General features: G+C 45.7%; 1 protein-coding gene across 1 annotated transcript in view; it reads right to left on the reverse strand.

Moving 5' to 3' along the window:
• The window catches only part of PCSK7 (proprotein convertase subtilisin/kexin type 7), a 147,694-nt gene that overhangs the window by 81,787 nt on the left and 42,298 nt on the right, over window positions 1-23,609 (reverse strand). The window contains exons 7-9 of the mRNA XM_082274129.1: window positions 23,000-23,138; window positions 11,537-11,637; window positions 699-866 (exon numbers count right to left, since the gene is read on the reverse strand). Coding sequence (XP_082130255.1) covers window positions 699-866; window positions 11,537-11,637; window positions 23,000-23,138 — 408 coding nt within the window. The remainder of the gene's footprint in view (window positions 1-698; window positions 867-11,536; window positions 11,638-22,999; window positions 23,139-23,609) is intronic.

Consider the following 23,609-nt stretch of genomic DNA (forward strand, 5'->3'; position numbering starts at 1 on the left):
AGGGCGATTGATGGTTATTTTGTATTTCTTTAGTTTGCTAATAATCACTCCAAGTTTTCTCCTGCTCACCAAGCTTCTTGACAATGGTCTTGTAGCCCATTCCAGCCTTGTGCAGGTCAACAATCTGGTCCCTGACATCCTTTGACAGCTCTTTAGTCTTCATGGTGAGGTATGAATGGAAGAAAGAGATTCTGAGGACAGGTGTATTTTATACAAATAAGTTGTCATTCGGAGAACCTTCCTAAACTGACAGGTCTAATCTGTTTACCATATGAACACATACTAGAGCCAGAATTATTGTTGGTTGGTAGGGGATCAAATACTTAGTTTACTCACTGAACTGCAACTAAATTTATAACAATTGTATCATGTGTTTTTTTCTGGATTGTTGGTTGCTATTCTGTCTTTATCATTTAAAATACAACTATGATAAAAAAAATATTATAGAACCTTTATTTCTTTCCAAGTGGGCAAACATACAAAATCTGCACGGGATCAAATAGTTTTTTCCCCACTGTATTAGCTGCATTTAAAAGTGAAATTACCAATTTAAGTGAATATCTAACTGCCTGCAAATCATTAGTCTGGTACTCTGATTGGCTTCAAAGTAAATGTGACTATAATTGAAAACCACTGGAACCTCAGTTTAGGGTTTGATTCAATTAGTCTAAAAAAGGAATAAATAACCCTTACTGTACCTTTGTTGCAGTAAATACGATTATATGCTGGACATCTCTCCATGTTAGGCAAGGTCGGACCTGCAGCATCAGAGCGATCATTCCTGCAGCAATGGGAGCCGCTGCAGAAGTTCCTGTGTGGCCTTCTGTGCAACCTGTGCCTTTCTGCAGGTCCCAGTCTGAAGTCACCTGCGAAAACACACAGAAAGGGCTTTTTGGTCAAATTCCACTTTGTTAAATGACACTTTAAACAAGCTGCAGGCTAGCTTTAGCACTTCTTGAAGTTTTTTAGAAAGCCTGCTAAAGCCTGTTAGCAGCTTGTTTAACCACTTAAGGAACAAAGCCCATTTACAATACATGTTTAGTTAAAATCAGTATTTCTTGCTAGAAAATTACTTAGAACCCCCAAACTAATATATATTGAATTTTTCAATATATATGGAATTTTTTTTTTTAGCGGAGAATACAATGGCGGTCGTTGCAATCTTTTTTGTCACGCGGTATTTGTGCAGCAGTCTTTCAAACTTACGTATGCAGTCACATGGAATGTAAACATCCCTTGTGACAGTAATAGGCAGTGACAGGCACTCTTTATGGAGGGATCTGGGGTCTAAAAATCCCCAAACTCCTCCACTGCACTTTGGCATTTTTGAATACTGGCAGTTTTTTTTAAATCGGTGCCATTGGCAGCCAAGTAAACCGGAAGTGGCGTCGCTTCCGGGTTACATGACCAGAGACCTAATGGAAGCCGAATCCGGCTTAGTTTGGGATTCCAACCAGCCAGCGGTCCCCTCCAGCTCGCTGGGATAATGGCCGAGCAGCTTCTGAGCCGTCAGGCTGGCATCCTTGGTGATCACCCTCCACAGCAGAGGCCGGAAGGACTTGCCTTGTGTCAGAGTCCGTGACAGGAGCCACCACAAAAGATCCGATCTAGCAAGGGGGCTCAGAGAAATCCTCCTATCCAACGACTGAATCTCTGCTTGTAGAGTTCTCGTGTCAAACTGAGCAAAAGGGACAGCTTCGAAAGCTGAAACCATCAGACCCAGAGACCACATGCAGGCCCGCAGAGAGGAGAGTGACCTGATCTAGCCCTGCAAGGTCCGGAGTTTGTCCTCCGGGAGAAAGACTTTCGCAGAGTGGAGTCCAGGACCATCCCCAGGTAAGCGAACCAAAGGAGTCAGAGACAACTTCTGGAAGTGGATGGTCCACCCGAATACCTGGAGCTTCCGAATCGTGAGCGACAGATCGCTCGTCAGCGTGACACACAAGCTCGACCTGGGGACCACAATCCCCTTTAAACGCAGTGAAGCCAGTACTGGAGCCAAAACCTTGGTGAATACCCTGCGAACCAAAGCGAAGGCCGAAGGGCAATGCCCCAAACTGATAATGCTCCTCTGCCACCGCAAATCGGAGGTACCGCTGGTGACCCTCGTAGATAGGGATGTGTAGATACGCATCCTTCAAGTCGATAGAGGCCAGAAAGTCCCCTGGAATCAACGATGCCACCACCAACCGGATGGATTCCATCGGGAACTTCTGTACCCTCACAAAACGGTTCAGCGACTTTAGGTCCAGGATGGGAGGCACTTTGCCCTCTTTTCTGGGCACTGTTAAAAGATTGGAGTAAAAACTGCGAAACCTGTTCCGTGCAGGGACTGGCACAATGACTCCTTGGGCAAGAAGTCCCCTTGAGATCCCTGAAACAATCAGGATTCAGATGAAGATTTGATGGAAAGAATCGGTCTGTGGGGCGAGATCGAAACTCGATCTTGTTCCCTGAGCAAATCAGTTCGTGAACCCACCTGTCCTGGATGCGGGACAACCAGGGTTCCTGAAAAACAACGCAGATGCCCCCCACCCCTGAAACGGGTGAGGGTGTCCCTTCAGGCAGAGGTGGACTGGGCCGCCGAACCGGCCTGACCGCCCTTGGTCTTACCTGACCATGGCTTCTTGTTACCACCTGAGGACATGAAGGACTTCCCTTTATCCTATGCCCCGAAGGCACAAAAGGAACCACGATGAGCTTTAAAAGGAGGGGCCCCGCCTAGCGTGGGGGGATTTACCCTTAGAGGCCTGGGGCAAAAGAGTACTCTTGCCCCCCGTAAGCCCTTTGATCAACTCATCTAGAGTGAACCCAAAAAGTCGACCACCCACATAAGGGACATCAGACACAGACGTTTTGGAAGCATGGTCAGCCGACCAGCTTTTAAGCCAAACAATGCGGTGGATCGCAACCCCGACCGCAGACAACCGTGCGGCCAAAGGGGCCTCGTCTAGGGCTGCATCACACAGGTACATCACAGACTGGGGCACTTAATCCACCATGTCCAGGGCAGCCGGAGATACCGACTCCGCCATCAACGTGCGCCTCAGCACCCTGGTCCGTTCCGCGGCAGTTTGGGAGACCATCAATGAAGCGAATACCTGTTTTAGCAGGGAATCCCGCCACTAAGTACATATGGCGGGAAAGTGTCTCTGTACGCCTATCAGCCGTATCCCTAAACACCGGGGAGTCCTCCACAGGCATTAAAGTGGACTTATTTAGTCTAGAAACGGTGTGGTCCACCTTAGGGGACACCGTCCAACGATTATCAACAGGATCCGCAAATGGCAACACCATTGGTCGTTCATGGCTTCGTGAAACTCCTCGGGACAGGGGAAAACCTGACCTGACTTCTGGCTTTGCGGAACCCAAAGGAAACCCGCTTACCCGACAGGGAGAGCTCATCATCCAGATTCAAAGTCTCCCTAATGGAGCTAATGAGCGCGTCAACCACGGCACGTTCCCGTGCCGCCGAAGAGGACGACTTTTCCTCCTCCCCATCTGAATGTGAGGACTTAGACCCCTCAGGGGGAACATTGTCTGTGGCAACCAAATCAGAAGACTGTGAGGGCATAGGCCATTTTTGAGAAGTGCGTTCAGACATCAGCAGATCCACTTTGGACGCCAAAGTCGCAAGAGCAGCAGATGAGGCGGCCACGGAATTGGATTCAGGAGTACCTGAAGCCACAACCAGGTCTGTGGGGAATTTGGTAGCCCGGGAGTCCATAATTGCTTTTAAAAATGAATTTGACGCTGGCCCTTTAAAACATCGGTTCCCGCGGACCCCCACCGCAACTTGCACTACCTGTGGAGCCCCTTCAGAGAAGGTAATAGCCACAAGAGAAAACAGTTTTAGCAGGATAATGCCCGAGAAAACAGAAAAGAATCCCCCACAGTGTTAGTATACTTGCCACACGCTGCTAAGTTAAGAAAGGAAAGGAGAGAGCAAGTGACCTCACACCCATAGAGGCCTATGCCTGTCCTGAGCCACAAGAAAATGGTACCTAATGAAAGTCAATGGGAGGAATCACAGGCAAAATGGCTGCTGCCCTTACTAGGCGTTTGCCCACACCCAAGATGGCGCCCGATCGTCGCCAGAACAGGGATCTAAAATGGCTGCTGCCCTTACAATGAGCCCAGCCAATCTGCCCTCATCCAAGATGGTGGCCGCGCTAAACCGGCGCCAATTAAGGCATACAATCACTATCTGGCCACCACAGGGAACCCCAAAGAGAACCCCTGGACACTATAGAGCCCCCCAGTTGCAGAAAAGTGCACCACACACCGCCACCAGCAGGGACAGGGAGGGAGGGGAACTTACCAGGCTAGCCAGAAGGGGGAGATCACAGAATCCACCAGTACTGCCATCCCTAAGAGTGGGCCCACAGAAACCCCCTACAGGTCCTAGTCCCAGGGACAAGAGGGTAGCAGTACTCACCAGTCCAGAAAATGCGGCCACCGCTCTGATACGGGAGACCTCCCACCCTGAGTGGGGGTGAAGTCAGCCAAGGAGGAATGCTAGCAACACACGGTCATTCCAGAGTGGAGACACCCCCAGCGAAGATGGACCTCCGCAGGCTCGTCCCCATCTCGAAGGGCACTGTTGTTGTGAGGCCAGGGCGCACCAGTGACCTGCGACGCTCGGGGGCAGGCTGGGAGTCCATAAGGATCTATATTATCCAGTGCGAGGCCCAGCCCTCCAGGAAAGTTCCCTGACTAACTAATGATAGTGAGAGAAAATAAAAAGCTAATTTCAAAAGAAAAAAACATTTGTTAAATAAAAAAACAAGAAACTGAGACGCTAGGTCCCAGCATGGAAGAGATAGCCTACTCCTGACGCTAGGCAGCAAAAACTGGAGAGCAGCTCCTAGTGGCTGAAGGGTAATAGCTCAGGAACAGCCCCCTAGAGGTGCGTTGTGTGTAAAGGCTTTTGTTTGTTAACCTTTTACTGCCTAGCCAGCTCCTGCAGAGGAGGCCATTACCCACTATTGAAGGCTAACTGAACGGGCGGCAACTGTCAGAGGACGTAAGAGAAAACAACTTTTTCTCAGGCTCCATCCACTCCTTTTTGATGGAATCTGATAACGTGCTATGTATAGGGAATACCCTACCTTGACCTTCCTTCAGGTTTGGTACACTTAGTCATGGAGGGACAGAGAAACCTGTTCTTCCTTAATATCCAGTGTTTCATAAATCACACCCAGCAAGGCATCCACTGCCTCGAATAAAAGCTTCTAGTTGATTTTGTCCCATGTTCTGGAATATCTTTGGACAAAGCTACTTCACTTAGCTCCTCCAGGGAATCCAGATCTTCCCCACCCATTTCATTGCCCTCCTCTGGGGCTGAAAGGAGGGGTACTTATGTTGGCTGTTTTGGGGTCTCAAGGTTTGACAGCATAGACTTAAATGCCTTCATCTCTTTTTCACCCCGGTAATTAAGTCCTTACACGCCCCTGTAGCCTTTTTTGTAAACTAATTTGTCTATACATGGCTTGCAGAGCTGTTTGTTACAGGCTACAGCCCTCCTTAAATATAGACATGCAAGCCGGGCACCTCTTCCTCTCCCCCAGCTTCTCTGATTCTTTGGGCTGAACCTGAAACAAGAGAAGGGGAGAAGAAGAGAAGGGGGAACAGGAAAAAAATGCGGTCAGGAACCCTCGTTCGGATAGGTGTAACCATCACCGCCACCAGCCATGACCAGATTCACAACGCCCCTTAGCTCGGATCCAGCATACCCCAAGAGAGCATGAGAGAAAGAGAGCCACTCTGGAATCCCCTGTCTCTCTCTCTCAGCCCCATAGGCTAGTTCACCCCTGTGTCTGCCTACCTGAGCTGGGCCGGCACCACTGCCACACTGAACTGGTGGCTCCATAGGTCCATCCCTCTCTTGCAGCATCACGCTGTTTCGTTTGTGACCAGGGATTCAGGACCGCCAGCTTCTTGCGGCTGGCTTTTAAATAAACGGTCAGGGTCCCGGCATCCTCGCTCTTTGCGGGGTCCAGAACAGGAAGTGATGTGCCGGAAGCCCCCACCCTCCAAAGGCTGAAACTCCAGGCCTGTGCCCGCCCTGCTCTTATTAACATCCAGTCCGGCGGAAAAAACTCACCCCCCCCCCCCCCCCAGGGTCTGAAGCTTTTCCTGGGCAAGGAAAAGCAGTGCCAGGGCCATATGTAGGATAAGATCCACAAGCCTAAAGGTGGTGCGATGACTCCAGGGTTGACATTTGGAGAATGACCACCCAAGCTCAAGTCTTGCAGGACTTGCACTGTCTGTTTTAGATTAGCTTTGAGGTCCTCCACTGAAGGCTCCCTTAGAAGCAAATTGTCCAGGTACTCAAGAATGGGAACACAAACTAAAAATGTTGCTGCCCAATGGTAGTGCTAATGAAGCAGGATGATGGGGGATAAGAGAAAAGAGAAACGAGGCGCAAACACCTAGTGCATTACCCGTGGTCACGGTTTATAACATTTTTAATAAAATGCCAAATGCATACTCACAGACATGAAGATAATAAAATCGTGTTACAAGAATCCACACCACATGAACTAGAACATGTCCTTGAAGATAAGACAGCTAACGCGTTTCGGGAGTCAAGCTCCCTTCCTCAGAGCTCAAATGGATAATGATGGGGGATGTGGAGGTAAGCATCTTCAAGGTCTGCCAAGGCCGGGGAGTCTCCCTGATGGAGGGCAGCAATCACTGGCCATAAAGATTCTATAAGGAATTTTTGAACATGCAATAACTTGTTCAAGCGCTTTAGGTACAGAATGGGCCGTATATCACCATTTGTCTTGGACACTATGAAAAGTTTTGAATAGGAACTATGAAATCTTTGTAGTTCAGGAAAAGCAGAAGCACACAACAGGTCCAGGTAGCAAACAGGGCTGCTCTTTTGTCAGGTACAACAGACATGTTCGATGGCAGGAAGCGCTGAGGGGGAAGGATGTGAAACTGCAACTTGTAACCCCTGGACATGTTGTTTTGAACCCACACATTGGCGATAACTTGGGTCCACGTAGCTGCAAAGTATTCTAGACGTCCCCCCACATGGGGTACTCCATTTGGAAGAGAATTTATTGCCCATCTTAGAAGGCTTAAGGGTGCAGGTTTTCTTCCTAAAAAGGTAGCCTTTTGCTTAGACTTCAAGTTCTAAAATGAGCAAAAGGAACCCTTCTTTGTCTCAGGCAAAGATGGCATTTGTGCTAAAGGCTCCTGCTGTGTCTTTAGAAGGTAAGACAGTACTCTTTCCTCCATATCCAGGGCATTAGGAAAGAGGACTTTACCCTTTAAAAGGCACACATTTCAGCTATTTCTTGCAAGGGAGCTCTGCTGAACAGCATTTTAGCCATAGCACTCACCACATGTGAACCAAAATCCATACAAGAGAGTAATCAGAGAGAATTTCCCAACCTGTCCATACAGAAGCCTAATGCTTCAGGAAAGAGTTTTAAGTGTTTTCTATCTAAAGAACTTGACTTATGAGCCCGAGGTTATTTAGCTATGCTGGCCACTTTGCTCAAACCAACAGAGCCTGAAAAACGCCTACAGATGCAACAGCGGCTTTCATGGTCACACTTACCAAGGAAAAGAGGACATACCCAATTTTCCTATCAGCAGGGTCCTTAAACACAAGTACATTGTCCACTGTCAGTGTAAGTCTTCTAGACATAAAATACAGGGTCCGCAGCCGGGACTGCACACTTTTTTTTGGAAGCTGTCCTGCATTGGGTATTGTTGCAAAAATTGGGGGTGTACCTTGTCTAGGTGGGCCTAGTCCTTGAACAGATCCTCTACAGTAAAGGGATGCTACAGAAAGGACTTGGTTGTTTTTTTGCGCTTTCCAAGACCCCAACGCTCAAACGGAACCCCCAGGTCTAAGGGTTCTCATACGGACAGTTTCAGATTCTTGCCTCTGTGAGGAAATGCATGATGGGTCCTTTGAGTGTGGGAAATATCTGAGGCCAGAATATCTTCCTCAGAGGATTCATCCACCACTGGATGACCAAGGCTCGGCAGTTCCTAAATGTTTTGCAGGACAATTTCATGGGTCAGATGGGGAATGCACCGACAAGAAACAATGCGGTACTTGACCTACTGATTACCAACAATACAGACCTGCTCACGGATATACAACTTAGGGAACAGTGACCATAGGTCAATTGGTTTCAGTATTAATTACAGTAATAGGAAACACAAGGGTAATATAAGGACACTGAATTTCAAAAGAGCCAATTTCCCTAAACTGCGCTCGCTGCTAGAAAATATCAAATGGGATAGAACCCTGGGAACAAAGAACACGGAGGAAAAATGGGAGTGCTTCAAGAGCATACTTAACAAGGGGGTGGGCCAGTGCATTCCACAGGGAAATAAATTTAAAAGAGCAAAACTAAACCCTGGGTGGCTAAACTCCAACATAAAAATGTATATTAGAGCTAAAGAAAAGGCCTTCAAAAAATACAAGACTGAGGGGTCATTGGCAGCATTTAAGCACTACAAAGAGTGTAATAAGAAATGTAAAGACGAAATCAGGGCGGCTAAAATAGAACAAGAGAGACATATAGCGGAGGAGAGTAAAAAGAACCCCAAGAAGTTCTTTAAGTATATAAACAGTAAGAAAGCGAGGCCAGAGCACATTGGCCCCATAAAAGATGATAAAGGAAAAATGGCCACAGAGGACAGAGAAAAGGCGGAAGTGTTAAAAAATTTCTTTTCTTCAGTCTTCACAAAGGAATCGGGGGGCTACACGAACCCCGCTTGAAAGGCCGAACTAAATAATACACCTCAGGAAGTGCCGCCATGGCTAACAGAGGATAGACTTAGAGCTAAACTAGAGAAACTTAACATAAATAAATCCCCGGGACCGGATGGCTTGCACCCGAGGGTTCTTAATGAGCTCAGCCAGGTGATTGCCAGACCATTATTCTTGATCTTTAAGGATAGTTTACAGACGGGTATGGTGCCAGCTGATTGGAAAAAAGCCAACGTGGTACCAATATTTAAAAAGGGGCCGAGATATATCCCGGGTAACTATAGGCCGGTCAGCCTAACATCAGTAGTCTGCAAAATTTTGGAGGGGATGATAAGGGACCACATACAAGACTTTAATAATGAAAACGGTATTATAAGTAGTAATCAGCATGGATTCATGAAAAATCGTTCGTGCCAAACCAATCTATTAACCTTCTACGATGAAGTGAGCTGCCACTTAGATAAAGGTAAGCCTGTGGATGTGGTGTATCTGGACTTTGCAAAGGCCTTTGACACCGTTCCCCACAAACGCTTACTGTACAAACTAAGGAAGGTAGGTATGGACCATAAGGTGAGTACCTGGATAGAGAACTGGCTCCAGGGGAGAGTACAGAGGGTGGTGATTAATGGGGAGTACTCGGATTGGGCGGGAGTGGAAAGTGGGGTCCCCCAGGGTTCTGTCCTGGGACCAATCCTGTTTAATTTATTCATAAATGATCTAGAGGAGGGGATATCTAGTACAATCTCAGTATTTGCAGATGATACTAAATTAGGCATGCCAATATCTTCTATGCAGGATGTGGAAATCTTGCAAGCAGACCTGAACAAAATAACGGGGTGGGCAACTACATGGCAGATGAGATTTAATGTAGAAAAATGTAAAGTAATGCACTTGGGGGCCAGAAACCAGAAAGCAAGCTACTCACTAGAGGGGAACCTCTGGGTGAGTCTAGGATGGAAAGGGACCTGGGGGTACTGGTAGACAACAGGCTTGGAAGTGGCATGCAATGCCAAGCCGCCGCAAGCAAAGCCAACAGAATACTGGGTTGTATAAAAAAGGGGATTCACTCCAGAAATAAAGAGATTATTCTTCCACTCTACAAGACTCTGGTCCGGCCACATCTGGAGTATGCTGTCCAGTTCTGGGCACCGGTCCTCAGGAAGGATGTGCTGGAACTGGAGAAAGTCCAGAGAAGGGCAACAAAAATAATTAGGGGAATGGAGGACATCAGCTATGAGGAAAGACTACAAGCACTGAACCTATTCTCTCTGGAGAAGAGACGATTGAGGGGGGATATGATATCAATGTACAAATACTGTACTGGCGACCCTAGCATAAGGAACAAACTATTCAGAGAAAGAAGATACAATAAGACACGTGGCCACTCACTAAAACTTGAGGAAAGGCGGTTTAACCTTAAAGTGCATAAGGGGTTCTTCACTGTAAGAGCGGTAAGGATGTGGAATTCTCTTCCACAAGCAGTCGTATCAGCGGGGAGCATTGATAGTTTCAAAAAACTATTGGATGGACACCTTAAAGACCACAACATACAGGGGTATACAATGTACGGTTAAAAGCAAACACACACACACATCATAGGTTGAACTGGATGGACTTATGTCTTTTTTCAACCTCACTAACTATGTAACTATGTAACTATGTAACTGAAGATTCCACTTTCTTGGATGCTTCCTCTTCCACCTCTTCTTCCTTTCTAATCTTATATAAAGGATAGGAGGGGAAACTTACAAGGCAGCTCCTGTGGGGATGGGAATCTGGACCTTTTATCATCATTCCTCCAACCTTACAGAGATCAGATAATTGTTTCAGTATAGAGGAAAAGGCAGCCATAATTTCATCCTTGGACACAAATGCACCTGATGAAGGAGTCTCTGAAGGAGTAGGTAAAAACCCAGATGCGGATTCAAAGCCAGAGCAGGTCTGTTGTCCAAGAAAGCAGTTTGTGGAATGAATGAGTCTTAGAACCCCCAAACATGATATATGCTTTTTAACAGAGACCCTAGGGAATAAAATGGTGGTCATTGCAACTTTTTCTCTCACACGGTATTTGCGCAGCAATTTTTCAAATGCTTTTTTTTTTTTTGGCAAAAAAAAAGTTTCTATGAAAAAAAAAAAAAAACACTAAGGTTAGCCCGATTATTTTGTATAATGTGAAAGATTATATTACGCTGAGTAAATAGATACCCTCACGGAATGGTGCCAAACTTCAGTAAATTTTTTCAGGTTACCTGTTTCCCTTGTAATAGGAATAGGGCATGACAGGTCCTTTTAATGGAGAGATGTGGGGTCCATAAGTCCCACATCTCGCCTCTAGGCTGGAAAGCTTGAGATCAAAGAAAAAAAAAAAAAAAACCCACAAAAGATCTCTAGTTTTCCAGCTGAATACACGGCAGTGTTTACAACTGCCGGGGTCGGACGTGACGTCATACTGTCTCCTCCCGCCACATGTAAAAACAATTAAGAAGCTGAACAGACACTATGATTGTTTTTACATGACAGAGAATTGCCGGCTGAAAAAGATAATATCTGAATGATGCCTGCAGCTGCAGACATCATTCAGATTTACCACTAAAAACGTCAGGACATCATATGACGTCCACCTAAGCAGGAGTGTTTAAAAACAAACCATAGGCAACTTAGAATGCAGGGGCGAGAAAAAACACAAATTCGACAAAATCAAGAAGGCGTGATATCTAATCATTTAGACATTTTTAGGACACAAGAGCTAAAGCAGCAGGAAAAGCGAACATATTTTTGACAACTTACAATACTCCTCATCTGTCTGTCTCCACTGCTGAAGGTCACTGCCAACATTGAAGCACACTCTTCTGCATAGAAAGGCATTTTACCAGCCTCATTAACAGCACCTGTAAACATATATTACACATTACATACATACACCATACACATTTGTAATACACAAATATACATTTGTAGTACATTTGTAATACCAAAACTTTTTTTCACAAAGTGAATTGTACCAAAACCTTCACTGGTGCACAGTATGAATGCGATTTTGTATCTGAAAAACGACACCAAAAAGTTCTTTAGGTGTAACAACGCTTGGACAAGAGCAAAATTCTCAGAAAAGGAAAGGACATTATTATAATTAAAACATAAAAATGATTCATGATATCAAAGATTTGTAAAAAAAATTAAACATTTCTTCGTAGAAACATATAATGTAATAATAATACCCAAAAAAAGAGCTCTCTTTTACGCATAATATTAAATACGCATAACATCTGCGTGGTGTTCCTGGGTCTTGCTGTACCCTAACCCCTGCTGACATTTGTTGCTTACAATTTAAAATCAGCATTTTTTGCTAGAATAAAATGGCGATCATTTCAATATATTATTTCACATGGTATGTGCACAGTGGTCTTTCCAATGCAATTTTTTTTTGGAAGAAATACACTTTAAAAAACAAAAACAAAAAAACAACCAGTAAAGTCAGCCCAATTTTTTGTATATTGTGAAAGATGATGTTACGCTAAGTAAATAGATACCCAACCTGCCATGCTTTAAAATTGCACACACTCTTGGAATGGTGACAAACTACAGTACTTAGAAAACTCCATAGGTGATGCTTTAAAAACTTGTAAATGGTTACCTGTTTAGAGTTACAGAGGAGGTCTTGTGCTAAAATTATTGCTCTCGCTCTAACGATCACGGTGATACCTCACAAGTGTGGTTTGAACACAGTTTACATATGTGGGCACGACTTACATATGTGTAAGAATAGAATGCATTAAGATAAAAAAAACTTCTGCCTTTACAATAAACATTAGTAATAAGTCACCTTGGTGACAAAGCCCAATGGATTAACAAATGTGTTTCACCAAATATACACTGTATTACAAAAAGTATTGGTACGCCTGCCTTTAAACGCACATGAACTTTAATGGCATTCCAGTCTTAGTCCATACAGTTTGATACTGAGTCGGCCCACCCTTTGCAGCGATAACAGCTTCAACTCTTCTGGGAACGCTGTGCACAAGGTTAAGGAGTCTTTGGGAATGTTTAACAATTCTTCCCGAAGCGCATTTTTGAGGTCAAGCACTGATGTGGACGAGAAGGCCTGGCTCGCAGTCTCCCAAAGGTTTTCTATCTATGTCTTTATGGACCTTCATTTTTTCACTGGTTCAAATCATTTGATGGAGGGGGAATTATGGTGTGGGGTTGTCTTTCAGCGGTTAGGCTTGGCCCCATAGTTCCAGTGAAGGGAACTTCTAAGGTGTCAGCATACCAAGACATTTTGGACAATCTCATGTTCCAAACTTTGGGAATGGCCCCTTTCTGTTCCAACATAACTGCGCTTCAGCGCACAAACAAGATCCATGAAGACATGGATGAGCAAGTTGTGGATGATCACATTTAGTGTAAATAACAATATAACAAGGCAAGTGGGGAACATAAGAACCCTAAACTTCAGAAGGGCAAACTTTCCAAAATTGTACTCCTTGATGGAAAGGGTAAACTGGGACCAAACCCTGGGATCACTGACCACAGAGGAAAAATGGGAATGCTTTAGGAACATATTAGGCAAAGGCATCTTGCAGTGCATTCCTATGGGAAATAAATTTAGAAGAGACAAAGCCAAACCTGGCTGGCTAAACCGTAGCGTTAAAAAACTTATTAGGGGAAAAAAATTGGCCTTCAGGAAATATAAATCAGAGGGCACAGTATCAGCTTTCGAGCAATACAAGGAGGCAAATAAGAAAAGTAAACACGAAATCAAGATGGCTAAAATCAACTTTGAGAGACAAATAGCGGAGGATAGTAAAAAAAACCCAAAGAAATTCTTTAAATATATCAACAGCAAAAAAACTAGGGCAGAGCATATTGCACACATAATTAGCGATGATGGGGGGATGGTTACAGAGGACACTGAAAAAGCAACCGTGCTGAATGCTTTTTTCTCATCAGTATTTACACAGGAAACTGAGGGGTACACTGACCATGACTGTATGGTTAGTAGTAATACACAGGACTTGCCACTATGGCTAACAGAGGGTGAAATCAGGGAAAGGCTGGATAAACTTAACACAAACAAATCACCAGGCCCGGATGGCGTACATCCGAGAGTACTCAAAGAACTCAGTAAGGTTATATCTAGACCACTGTTCCTGATCTTTGCTGACAGTATTAGGACAGGAGATGTACCAGGGGATTGGAAGAAAGCTAACGTGATTCCGATATTCAAAAAGGGCCAGAGGCATATCCCGGGAAATTATAGGCCTGTCAGTTTGATATCAATAGTATGTAAACTTCTGGAGGGGATGATAAGGGACTATATCGTAGAGTTTGCTAAAGACAACAACATCATCAGCAGTAATCAGCACGGGTTTACAAATGGGCGTTCTTGTCAAACCAATCTCTTAGCATTCTACAAGGAGGTAAGCTGTGAGCTAGATAGGGGGAGACCAGTGGATGTGGTGTACTTGGATTTCGCTAAGGCGTTTGATACAGTTCCCCACAAGCGCTTAATTTATAAAATAAGGTCTGCAGGCATCGACCGCAGAGTTTGCTCTTGGATACGGAATTGGCTTAAAGGGCGTGTCCAAAGGGTGGTAATAAACAGCGCATACTCAGACTGGTCTGAGGTTGTAAGTGGGGTGCCCCAGGGCTCAGTCCTGGGACCAACCTTGTTCAATTTATTCATAAACAGCATTGAGGACGGGATCAGTAGTGCGTTATCAGTTTTTGCAGATGACACAAAATTGGCCAGAGCAATAACTGCACAGCATGAAGCAGATATCCTACAGAATGACCTGGACAAAATTACAGAGTGGGCAACGACATGGCAAATGAGGTTTAACGTGGAGAAGTGTAAGGTTTTGCACTTGGGGACTAAAAACATAAAAGCACAATACACTTTAGGAGGGGAACCCCTGGGGGAATCAAAAAAATGGAGAAGGATCTGGGAGTCTTGGTTGATGATAGATTAGGCAACAGCATGCAATGTCAAGCGGCAGCTGCCAAAGCCAGCAGAATATTAGCATGCATAAAGAAAGGGATGTATTCCAGAGATAAGACTATAATCCTTCCACTTTATAAAACTCTGGTCCGACCGCATCTGGAGTATTCTGTCCAGTTCTGGTCGCCAGTCCTCAGGAGGGATGTGTTGGAGCTGGAGAGAGTCCAGAGAAGGGCAACTAAACTAATTAGGGGATTGGAGGTCCTTGACTATGAAGAGTGTCTACAATCGCTCGATTTATTCTCCCTGGAGAAGAGACGTCTGAGGGGGGACATGATAGCAAATTTATAAATATCTTAATGGGGATCCCAGCTTAGAAAAAAAGCTGTTCATTCGAAGGGATTGCATGAGGACTCAAGGGCATACAATGCGATTAGAGGAGAAGCGTTTTAACCTCAGGCAACGTGGGGGGTTCTTTACTGTTAGGGCTACAAGATTGTGGAATTCTCTACCACAAGAGGTGGTTTCTGCGGGTAGTATGGTGGCTTTCAAAAGACTCTTAGACTTACATCTCAAGGATCAGAACATTCAGGGGTATGCGAGATGATTACAGCCACACACACCTACACAGGTTGAACTGGATGGACTATTGTCTTTATTCAACCTCACCTACTATGTAACTAAGTTTGAGGTGGAGGAACTTGACTGGCCTGCACAGAGTCCTGACCTCAACCCGATAGAACACCTTTGGGATGAATTAGAATGGAGGCTGCGAGCCAGGCCTTCTCTCCAACATCAGTACCTGACCTCACAAAAGCGCTTTTGGAAGAATGGTCAAACATTCCTATAGACACATTCCTAAACGTTGTGGACAGCCTTCCCAGAAGAGTTGTAGCTGTTATAGCTTCAAAGGGTGGGCCAAGTCACTATTGAAAGAAAAGAGGTGCCTCTGACTGCAGACTGTAAGCAGAAATGTATTCCAAAATGAAGGTTAAAAATCACATTAAGGTGCATATAACGAGCATTTCGGGTATTGTTTTACCCAGGGGTCGTCCAGAGGAATGGGGGCTGTGATGCCCATGCTGGTGCTGTGCCTCCGCTAGATCATGCTGGATCCGGCCAGCAATCAGTGTGGAGTGAAGAGCAGCTGAGACCGAGGGCTAAGATGCACGCTGGAATGCAGCATCGATCCTCTGACGTCACTAGTTTCGGAGCATGCGCAGTAGGTGTAGACTAACAATGTGCGCTCTTTTCTCAAGCTCATGTAATTCCCAGTCTTATCCATAGATTCCCATGTATTAGCACCTTACTATTTATGTTTAATTTTTGCAACTCAATATTAAACCCTACGGACTAAGGCCCTGTTCACACAGGGGCGATCCGACTTGGGGGGGGCGACCTCCAAGGTCACGGTGCGAGCGGCCGGCACGGACTTCATAACATTGAAGTCTATGACGGTCGCTCCGGGTCGCCCCAAAGAAGCTCCGGACCCTTTTTCTAAGTCGGAGCGACTTGTGTCTCTCCTATTAGAACGGGTCCGCAGCTTCCCTATGGAAGGCGACCTACGGCGACCTGTGAGGCGACCAGGTCGCCTCACAGGTCGCCCCAGTGTGAACGGGGACTAAGACAGGGATGCCATTAAAGTTCATGTGTGTGTAAAGGCAGGCGTCCCAATACTTTTGGTGATATAGTGTATATCATGGTGTTATTGTAGCAAAAAGGAGAACTCCAGGGATTGTGGGTCTTCTCCCTTTTATGAGCACTCCTGGGAGATTACTCTTTTAATGAAGGTTTTAAAACTGAATAAAAATATTTTTATCATAGCAAAATATGTAAGTGGTGCCTTAAAACTCTAACTTTATTAATCTGAGAGTTCCGCCATTTATTTACATTCAGTGGTGCAAGGCTTCACTGTTTTGGCTGCTCCTGGGAATTAGTGCACCATAGACTTTGATGGGGCTTTGCTCCAAAGCTAGAGACAATCAACGATAAAAAATCTATGAGACTAATATTCAGAAGCGGTCAGGACAGTGAAGACTTACACTGCTGCATGAGGCTGCTGGAGATGGGGTAAGTATGCATCTACGGAGGGGGAGGGTGGGTTAATTAGGTCAGGGACAAAAAACGGAAAAGGGAATAACAATTATCTTTAATTTATTTTTTATTTTGTGTTGAAGGTCTCGCCACGTACACATGCTGCACTAATTGAACATGGTAACTTAAATATTTGAAGTAAATGTATAGTAGTTTTGTACATATTGTATCCCTTCATGTAATATATAGGCTGGGTAATACTTTTTTGTCCGGTAAATATGAAAGATTACATATAAATACATTGAGAACGCTTTAACCTCCTTTCATTTTTTTCCCCATGTTCGCCCTAACTCCTGATGGAAAAAAAGTCTGTTTACAAAGCTCAAAAGCTCAAGCTGATTATTTTTTTAAACTGTTAAATGAGGCAAAGCAGTGGCTGCTCCCCACCAACCTCTGTCTGGGGTTCAATGAAACCGAGTGAGCCCAAAAGCAGGCAGCTTCCGTCGAGCTGATTATTACCTGATAACTCCCTTTCCAGGAACCCTCCAGGATGGTCACATGAGAGATGGCTCCTCCTCCTATAGGAAACACAAGCACAGTTAAGTTTAAAAGGCCGCCCCACAGTTGTTAAAAGATGAACTGGCCTGCTTAAGCGACTAGCTCAAACTATAATCTAAGTATACAATTTACTAATAGGGTGGGGGTTCACCGTCCTGGAGGATTCCTGGAAAGGGAGTTATCAGGTAATAACTTATACTTTCCCAAGTCATCCTCCAGGACGGTCACATGAGACCCCAACGATGCATACCTAGGGTGGGACTACTGCCTGGAGCACTTTGCGACCGAAGGATAGATCCTGGGCGGAGACCAGGTCGACCCTGTAGTGTTTGACAAACGTCAGATCACTTGACCAGGTGGCTGCTTTGCAGATTTGCTCTGCTGAGGCCCCAGCCTTTTCTGCCCAAGATGTCGATATCGCCCGGGTGGAGTGTGCCTTGATACCGGTTGGCAAACTTTTGTTTTGCTCTGTGTAGGCTGTGCCAATAGCCATTCTGATCCACCTGGCTATGGATGATTTTGAGGCAGCTTTCCCTTTCGGAGTGCCTCCAAAGAGTATAAATAAGTTAGCTGATTTCCTTATTTCTCTGGTGACTTCTATGTAGTGTAGGATACACCTCTTGACGTCCAGAGTAGCAAAAGCCTCCTCCCCTGGTGAGGTTGGGTTTTGGCAGAATGATGGAAGGACTACTTCCTGTGTCCGATGAAATTCCGATGATACTTTCGGGAGGAAAAGAGGGTCCGTCCTGAGGATTAAATTTATCCGGAAAAATCTTTAAGAAAGGTTCCTTGATGGAAAGGGCCTGTAGGTCGCTCACCCTTCTGGCTGATGTAATTGCCACAAGAAATGCCGCTTTCAGAGTAAGATTCTTTAGATTGCATTCTTCTAAAGGCTCAAAAGGGGCTTTGGTGAGTGCCTGTAGTACTAATGTTAGATCCCATGGGGCCAAGCTAAGGTCTTTGCTCGGCCTGGATCTTTGGATGGATCTAAAAAACCTCTTTACTAAAGGATCTTCTCCTATAGGTTTTTCCAGAAAGATTGACAGAGCTGCCGCCTGCACTTTAAGGGTGTTTACGGCCAGACCTTTGTCTTCTCCGTCTAGAAAAAAATCCAGCACAGTGCTAATATCCCTTAGGTTCCTGTTGCTGGGTTGTAAATCTTCCTGGTTACTGGTTTTCTGCTCTGGAGCAGTACTTCCGTGACTCTTGTGGATATAGTCCTTTATTCAGTAGTATGCTCCGTTCAGGATCCATGCTGCTAGTTGTAGCATCTGGCTGAAAGGGTGATGTGCTCCCCTTTGGGCCAAAAGATCTTCCTGATCTGGTAGAATCCAGGGTTCTTCCTCCGCCATTTTCCAGAGTGGAGTAAACCATGCTCGTTTTGGCCAGAAGGGTGCCACTAGGATTACCCTTGTTCCCTCCAGATGGATTTTCCTGATTGTTCTTGGAATCAGTTGGATCGGGGGAAACACATACGCCAGGCCGAAACTCCAGGGAAACGCTAGGGCATCTATGCCCAATGCGTTGCTTCCTCTTGTAATAGGTTCGAGATGGATACTTCCCAGGCTTCCTTTGCCGGTCCTTGTGTAAAGAGTAGAACTCTCTCACTTTTCTGTTGCTTTCTGTGGAGAAAAGGTCCACCTCCGGTGTCCCACACTTCTGTACCAGCTGGTTGAAAATTTGTTGATTTAGTTCCCACTCCGCTGGGTCCAGGTGCTTCCGGCTCAGTAGATCTGCCAGCACATTTGTTGATCCCTTTATGTGCACTGCCGAAAGGGATAAAAGGTTTGCTTCCGCCTCTGATAAAATGTCTTGCGCTATTCTCATCAGGTGCTTTGAGCGTGTACCACCTTGGTGGTTGATGTAAGAGACTGTCGTGACATTGTCCGACTGAATTTGGACATGTTTCCCTCTTGTTTCTTGTTGGAATCCTACCAGAGCTTCTCTTACAGCCGCTAGCTCCCTCATATTTGAGGACACTTCTTCCCCAGATTGGCCCCAGGTTCCCTGTCTCACCTGATGTCCTATGTGGGCTCCCCAGCCGAAAAGGCTTGCATCCGTCGTTATCCTGACCTGTACTGTGGGCATCCAGAGTCTCCCTTGAGAGAGGGAGTCTTCCTTTAGCCACCAGGTTAGTGATCTTTTTACGGTTGGTGGAATTGATATTAGACCGTCCAGCTCTGAGGTCTTCCCATTCCAGTGACTCAGGAGATGTCTCTGGAGAGGTCTCATGTGTAGCTGAGCCCACTGTACAGCTGGGATGGCTGCTGACATGAGGCCCAGGACCACCATGGTGTCTCTTCTTGATATACGGTGTAGCTCTATCAAGCACCTCGTAGCTTCTTTGAGCTTCACAATCTTGTTCTCTGGTAATAGGATTTTTTGTGTCACTGTGTTGATTCGATAACCCAGGAACACTGTCTCCTGCGAAGGGATCCTGTTGGATTTCTGGGCGTTGATCACCCACCCCAGTGATGTAAGGAAATCCTCTGTTCGGAGATTTTCCAGCGCTTCTGATTTGCCGTATATCAGGAAGTCGTCTAGGTAGGGAATTATCTGGACCCCTCTTACTCGAAGGTCCTGGACTACTTCCGCCATAATCTTGGTAAAGATTCTGGGTGCCGAGGAGATTCCGAATGGGAGTGCCTGGAACTGGAATAGGCGTATTTGTGACCCTAATCTGGTTGCGAACCTTAGGAACTTTTGATGCCTTAGGTGGATTGGCACATGTAAATAGGCATCTTGGAGATCTAGGGTCACTAAGAAAGCATCTTCGGGAAGTAGGGTTCTCACTGAGAAGATGGATTCCATCTTGAACCTCCTGTACCTTACTCTTCGGTTGAGGTCCTTGAGATTTAGGATTAGGCGGTGTTTGCCTGATGGTTTTAGCCTTAAAAAGACTCTGGAAAAGAACCCTTCCCCTTGGTGTGATAAGGATATTTCCTTTATTACCTCCTCTTGTAATAGGTTCAAGATGGATACTTCCCAGGCTTTTTTTGCCGGTGATGTTCTTGGTAGAGATGTTATCCGAAATTTGTGAGGGGGAGTTGTCACGAATTCTATCTTGTAGCCTTCCTTGAGAATCTGTACTATAAACTGGTTCGTACAGAATTGTTCCCATTGAGGGGAGAAGAATCTCAGTTTTCCCCCTACCGGCCATCTGGCGTCACTGGGGTATGCTGACATTGCTGCTACTATTGGGGAAGGGGTTGTTTGGTCTACCCTTGCTCTTATTGTATACCCACTTCCTCTGGGTATTTGGTTTTCCTCCCTTGGATTGTGTATCGCCTCTCGGGCGGCGAAAAAATCTCTTCTGTTTCTCCTTTTTGGAGGGGAATCCTTTTGACTTGTCCGCCGATCTTTCCAGAACTTTATCCAGTTCTTGACCAAAAAGTAGCTTCCCGTCAAAAGGGATACTGCACAGCTTATTTCTGGATGCGTAGTCTCCTTCCCATGTTTTGAGCCAGAGAGCTCTTCTGGATGAGTTTACCAGACCAGTGGTTCGGGCTGCTATCCGTACACCTTCTGCCGCTGCATCCGCCATATAGGCCACCCCTTTCTCTATCAAGAGGAGGGAATCCTGTGCCTCTTCGCTACCTGGGACCTTTTCCAACTGTCCCCTTAGCTGTTCCAGCCAGAAGGACACGTTCCTAGCCACGCAGGTATTGGCCATATTTGGTTGAAAAGATGCCACCCCGCCTCGTAAGCCCTCCGAAGTGTCACATCGATCTTCTTATCCATCGGATCTTTTAAATGGCCCATGTCTTCAAAAGACAAGTCCGACTTTTTTGACACTTTGGCTAGAGGCGCGTCAATTTTTGGGCATTTGGACCAAACTCCTACTGATTCCTCAAAGGGGAATCTCTTTTTCATTGCTTTAGGGAAGAAAAGCTTGTTTTCGGGACATTCCCACTCCTTCTTGATGATCCCCTTCAGGGATTGGTGGACCGGAAAGGTACGTGTCTTCGGAACCTGTAGGCCTCTATATAGTCGGTCTCTCACCGATCTTGGTTCTTCCTCTTCTTGTAAGTCTTCTGTTACATATATTGCTTTCAGTAGTTCTTCCGTCTCTTCTGTTGGAAATAGGTGTCTGGTCACCTTTTCCTGTACCTCACTGTCATGCTCTTCTGAGTCTGAGCTGTCTCCTCCCAGGAGTTCCCCTTCCTCATCCTGGGAGTCTGATTCCGAGGATTCTTCCATTAGCCTGGTGACCGTTTGGATCCTTGCCGTTTTTGTGCGGTATCCTGACGTGGAGGGTTGGTCTGCTCTTTTCATCCCTTCTATGGACGACTGTAGCGATTTCAGAGTGGACGTGACTTCTTTTTTTAAATCAAGGAAATCCTTCCCTAGTGGCTTGGATTCCTCATTGATTACTTTCTTAATGCATCTTTGGCACAATAGCTTGTCTGAATCCGTTGGCATTTTTGTCCTGCAGGTGCGGCAGTGCTTTTTCTTTGGTTTAACCGAAGTGTCTGTAGTTTCTGCGGGTTTGGGCTGTAGACAGAGAGAGAAACAGAGACACATATCTAGTTATCTCCCATCTTAGGGGTATACGTATACCCTCCCCCTATTACCCCCCCCCCCTAATTCCCCTGACCCCCAAAAAGGTTCAGATTATCCCCCTTTTTCCCCCCCTTGACCCCCCTTTTTTTTGAAAAGCCAAAGGAAAAGAACAAAAAGAAACATTTTTTTTTTTGTTGGGGGGTGGGGAAAGGGGAGCCCCCTTCCCCTCTTCTTCCCTCCACTTACCATACTCGGGCTGGGGCCACACACCACAGCCTCTGATAACAGGGACTGGTCCTCCGCCATTAGGACCGCCTGGAGGAAAGGAGCCTTGCAGCAGGTAATCGTAGCCAAGCCGATCTTCCTGTGAACTGGCGCCCTTTATGTTCAAATTTCCCGCCAGAGCTTCTGACGCTATTCCGGCGCGCTTTGCCCACATCCAATATGGCCGCCGCCCCACTTCCGGTGTCAGCGCCATATTGGCTACATCACTTCCGCCGCGCCAGCGGCGACGCTGGCTGTCACAGCACACGCTGGAGACTCCACCGGGAGCCCAGCGTGGAGATGACCCTTCCGAGGGGAGATGGCGAGCGGCTCAGCACGGCCTCCGGCTGGCCGCCATGGTCCCCTCTTGGTCTGCTATTCCTCGGTCCCCTGGAGCAAGGTAAGCGGTTGGGCAGGATACTGGGTTTTACCTGCTTAGGTCTCCAGCCTTGCTTCTGCCCCATAAAAAAGAGAGGAGGGGGTATCTTTCTGAAGCCTCACGACCCCCCTCCTCTCCCGTGGACATTCTCCTCTCCCTTGCCCCCATTGCTGGCACCAGCCCGCCAGATACCCTTATCGGCTCAGGCCGGTGAAGGGAAGAGGTATCCCAGGACGCCTGCCCAGGATAGGGAATAATAAAAAAACAAACAGGGGATGTTCAGGACCATGCTTGTGTAAGCAGGACAGGAAACACAAGAACTGTGGGGCAGCCTGTGGGGCGGCCTTTTAAACTTAACTGTGCTTGTGTTTCCTGTAGGAGGAGGAGCCATCTCTCATGTGACCGTCCTGGAGGATGACTTGGGAAATATTTATTTTAAACATAAATGGATATACAAAAAAAAAAATAGGTAAAACATAGATTTTAAAAACATATGGACCTAAAAAACAAATACAATTGACCAAAAACCAATGCAGTTTCTCTTGAGAGTAATAAAATAAATTTCATTTACCTATAGTGACAGTATAAATAGAGTTCGCATATCCATCATAATTACAGTTATCATTGTATTGGCCTCCATTACCACTGGCCACTACAAAAATACTTCCAAATCCTTTCCGTCCAGCAATAACTCCGTGCTGTAGGGCAGCCTATAGGTGGGAGAAAAGAAAATAAAGCTATTAACGAAATATAGTATAGTGTAATAGATACAACAATTCTGGTGAGGAAAAATGGAAATGTACTGCGAGACTGAGCACCTGTTTAAAGAATAAGGAAAGTGCACTTTTAGGATTTCCCGTTCCAAACTCAGTACTTCACTCGTCATATCTGTATTGTAAAAAATAAAAAGCAACCATATTCTGATAATATGATTTACATCTGGGTAGGTCGCATTTCTCTCTATCAGGAGCTACTATCCTGTACATGTTTGATTCCTTATTATAGACTTCAGGGCGAGTTTGGGTTCCTATATGCCTAGAGGGAACTGGAATCTTGTAAAACCTGGTTATCATCAGATCCAAGGTCTCTTATTTAACCACTTTAAGTCCACCCTATAGCAGTTTTACTGCTACAGGGTGGCATCTGTGCACCGTATTCCGTATATATATATATATATATAT

The sequence above is a fragment of the Pelophylax lessonae genome (assembly GCF_965119305.1).
Source record: "Pelophylax lessonae genome assembly, chromosome: 12".
NCBI lineage: Eukaryota > Metazoa > Chordata > Amphibia > Anura > Ranidae > Pelophylax > Pelophylax lessonae.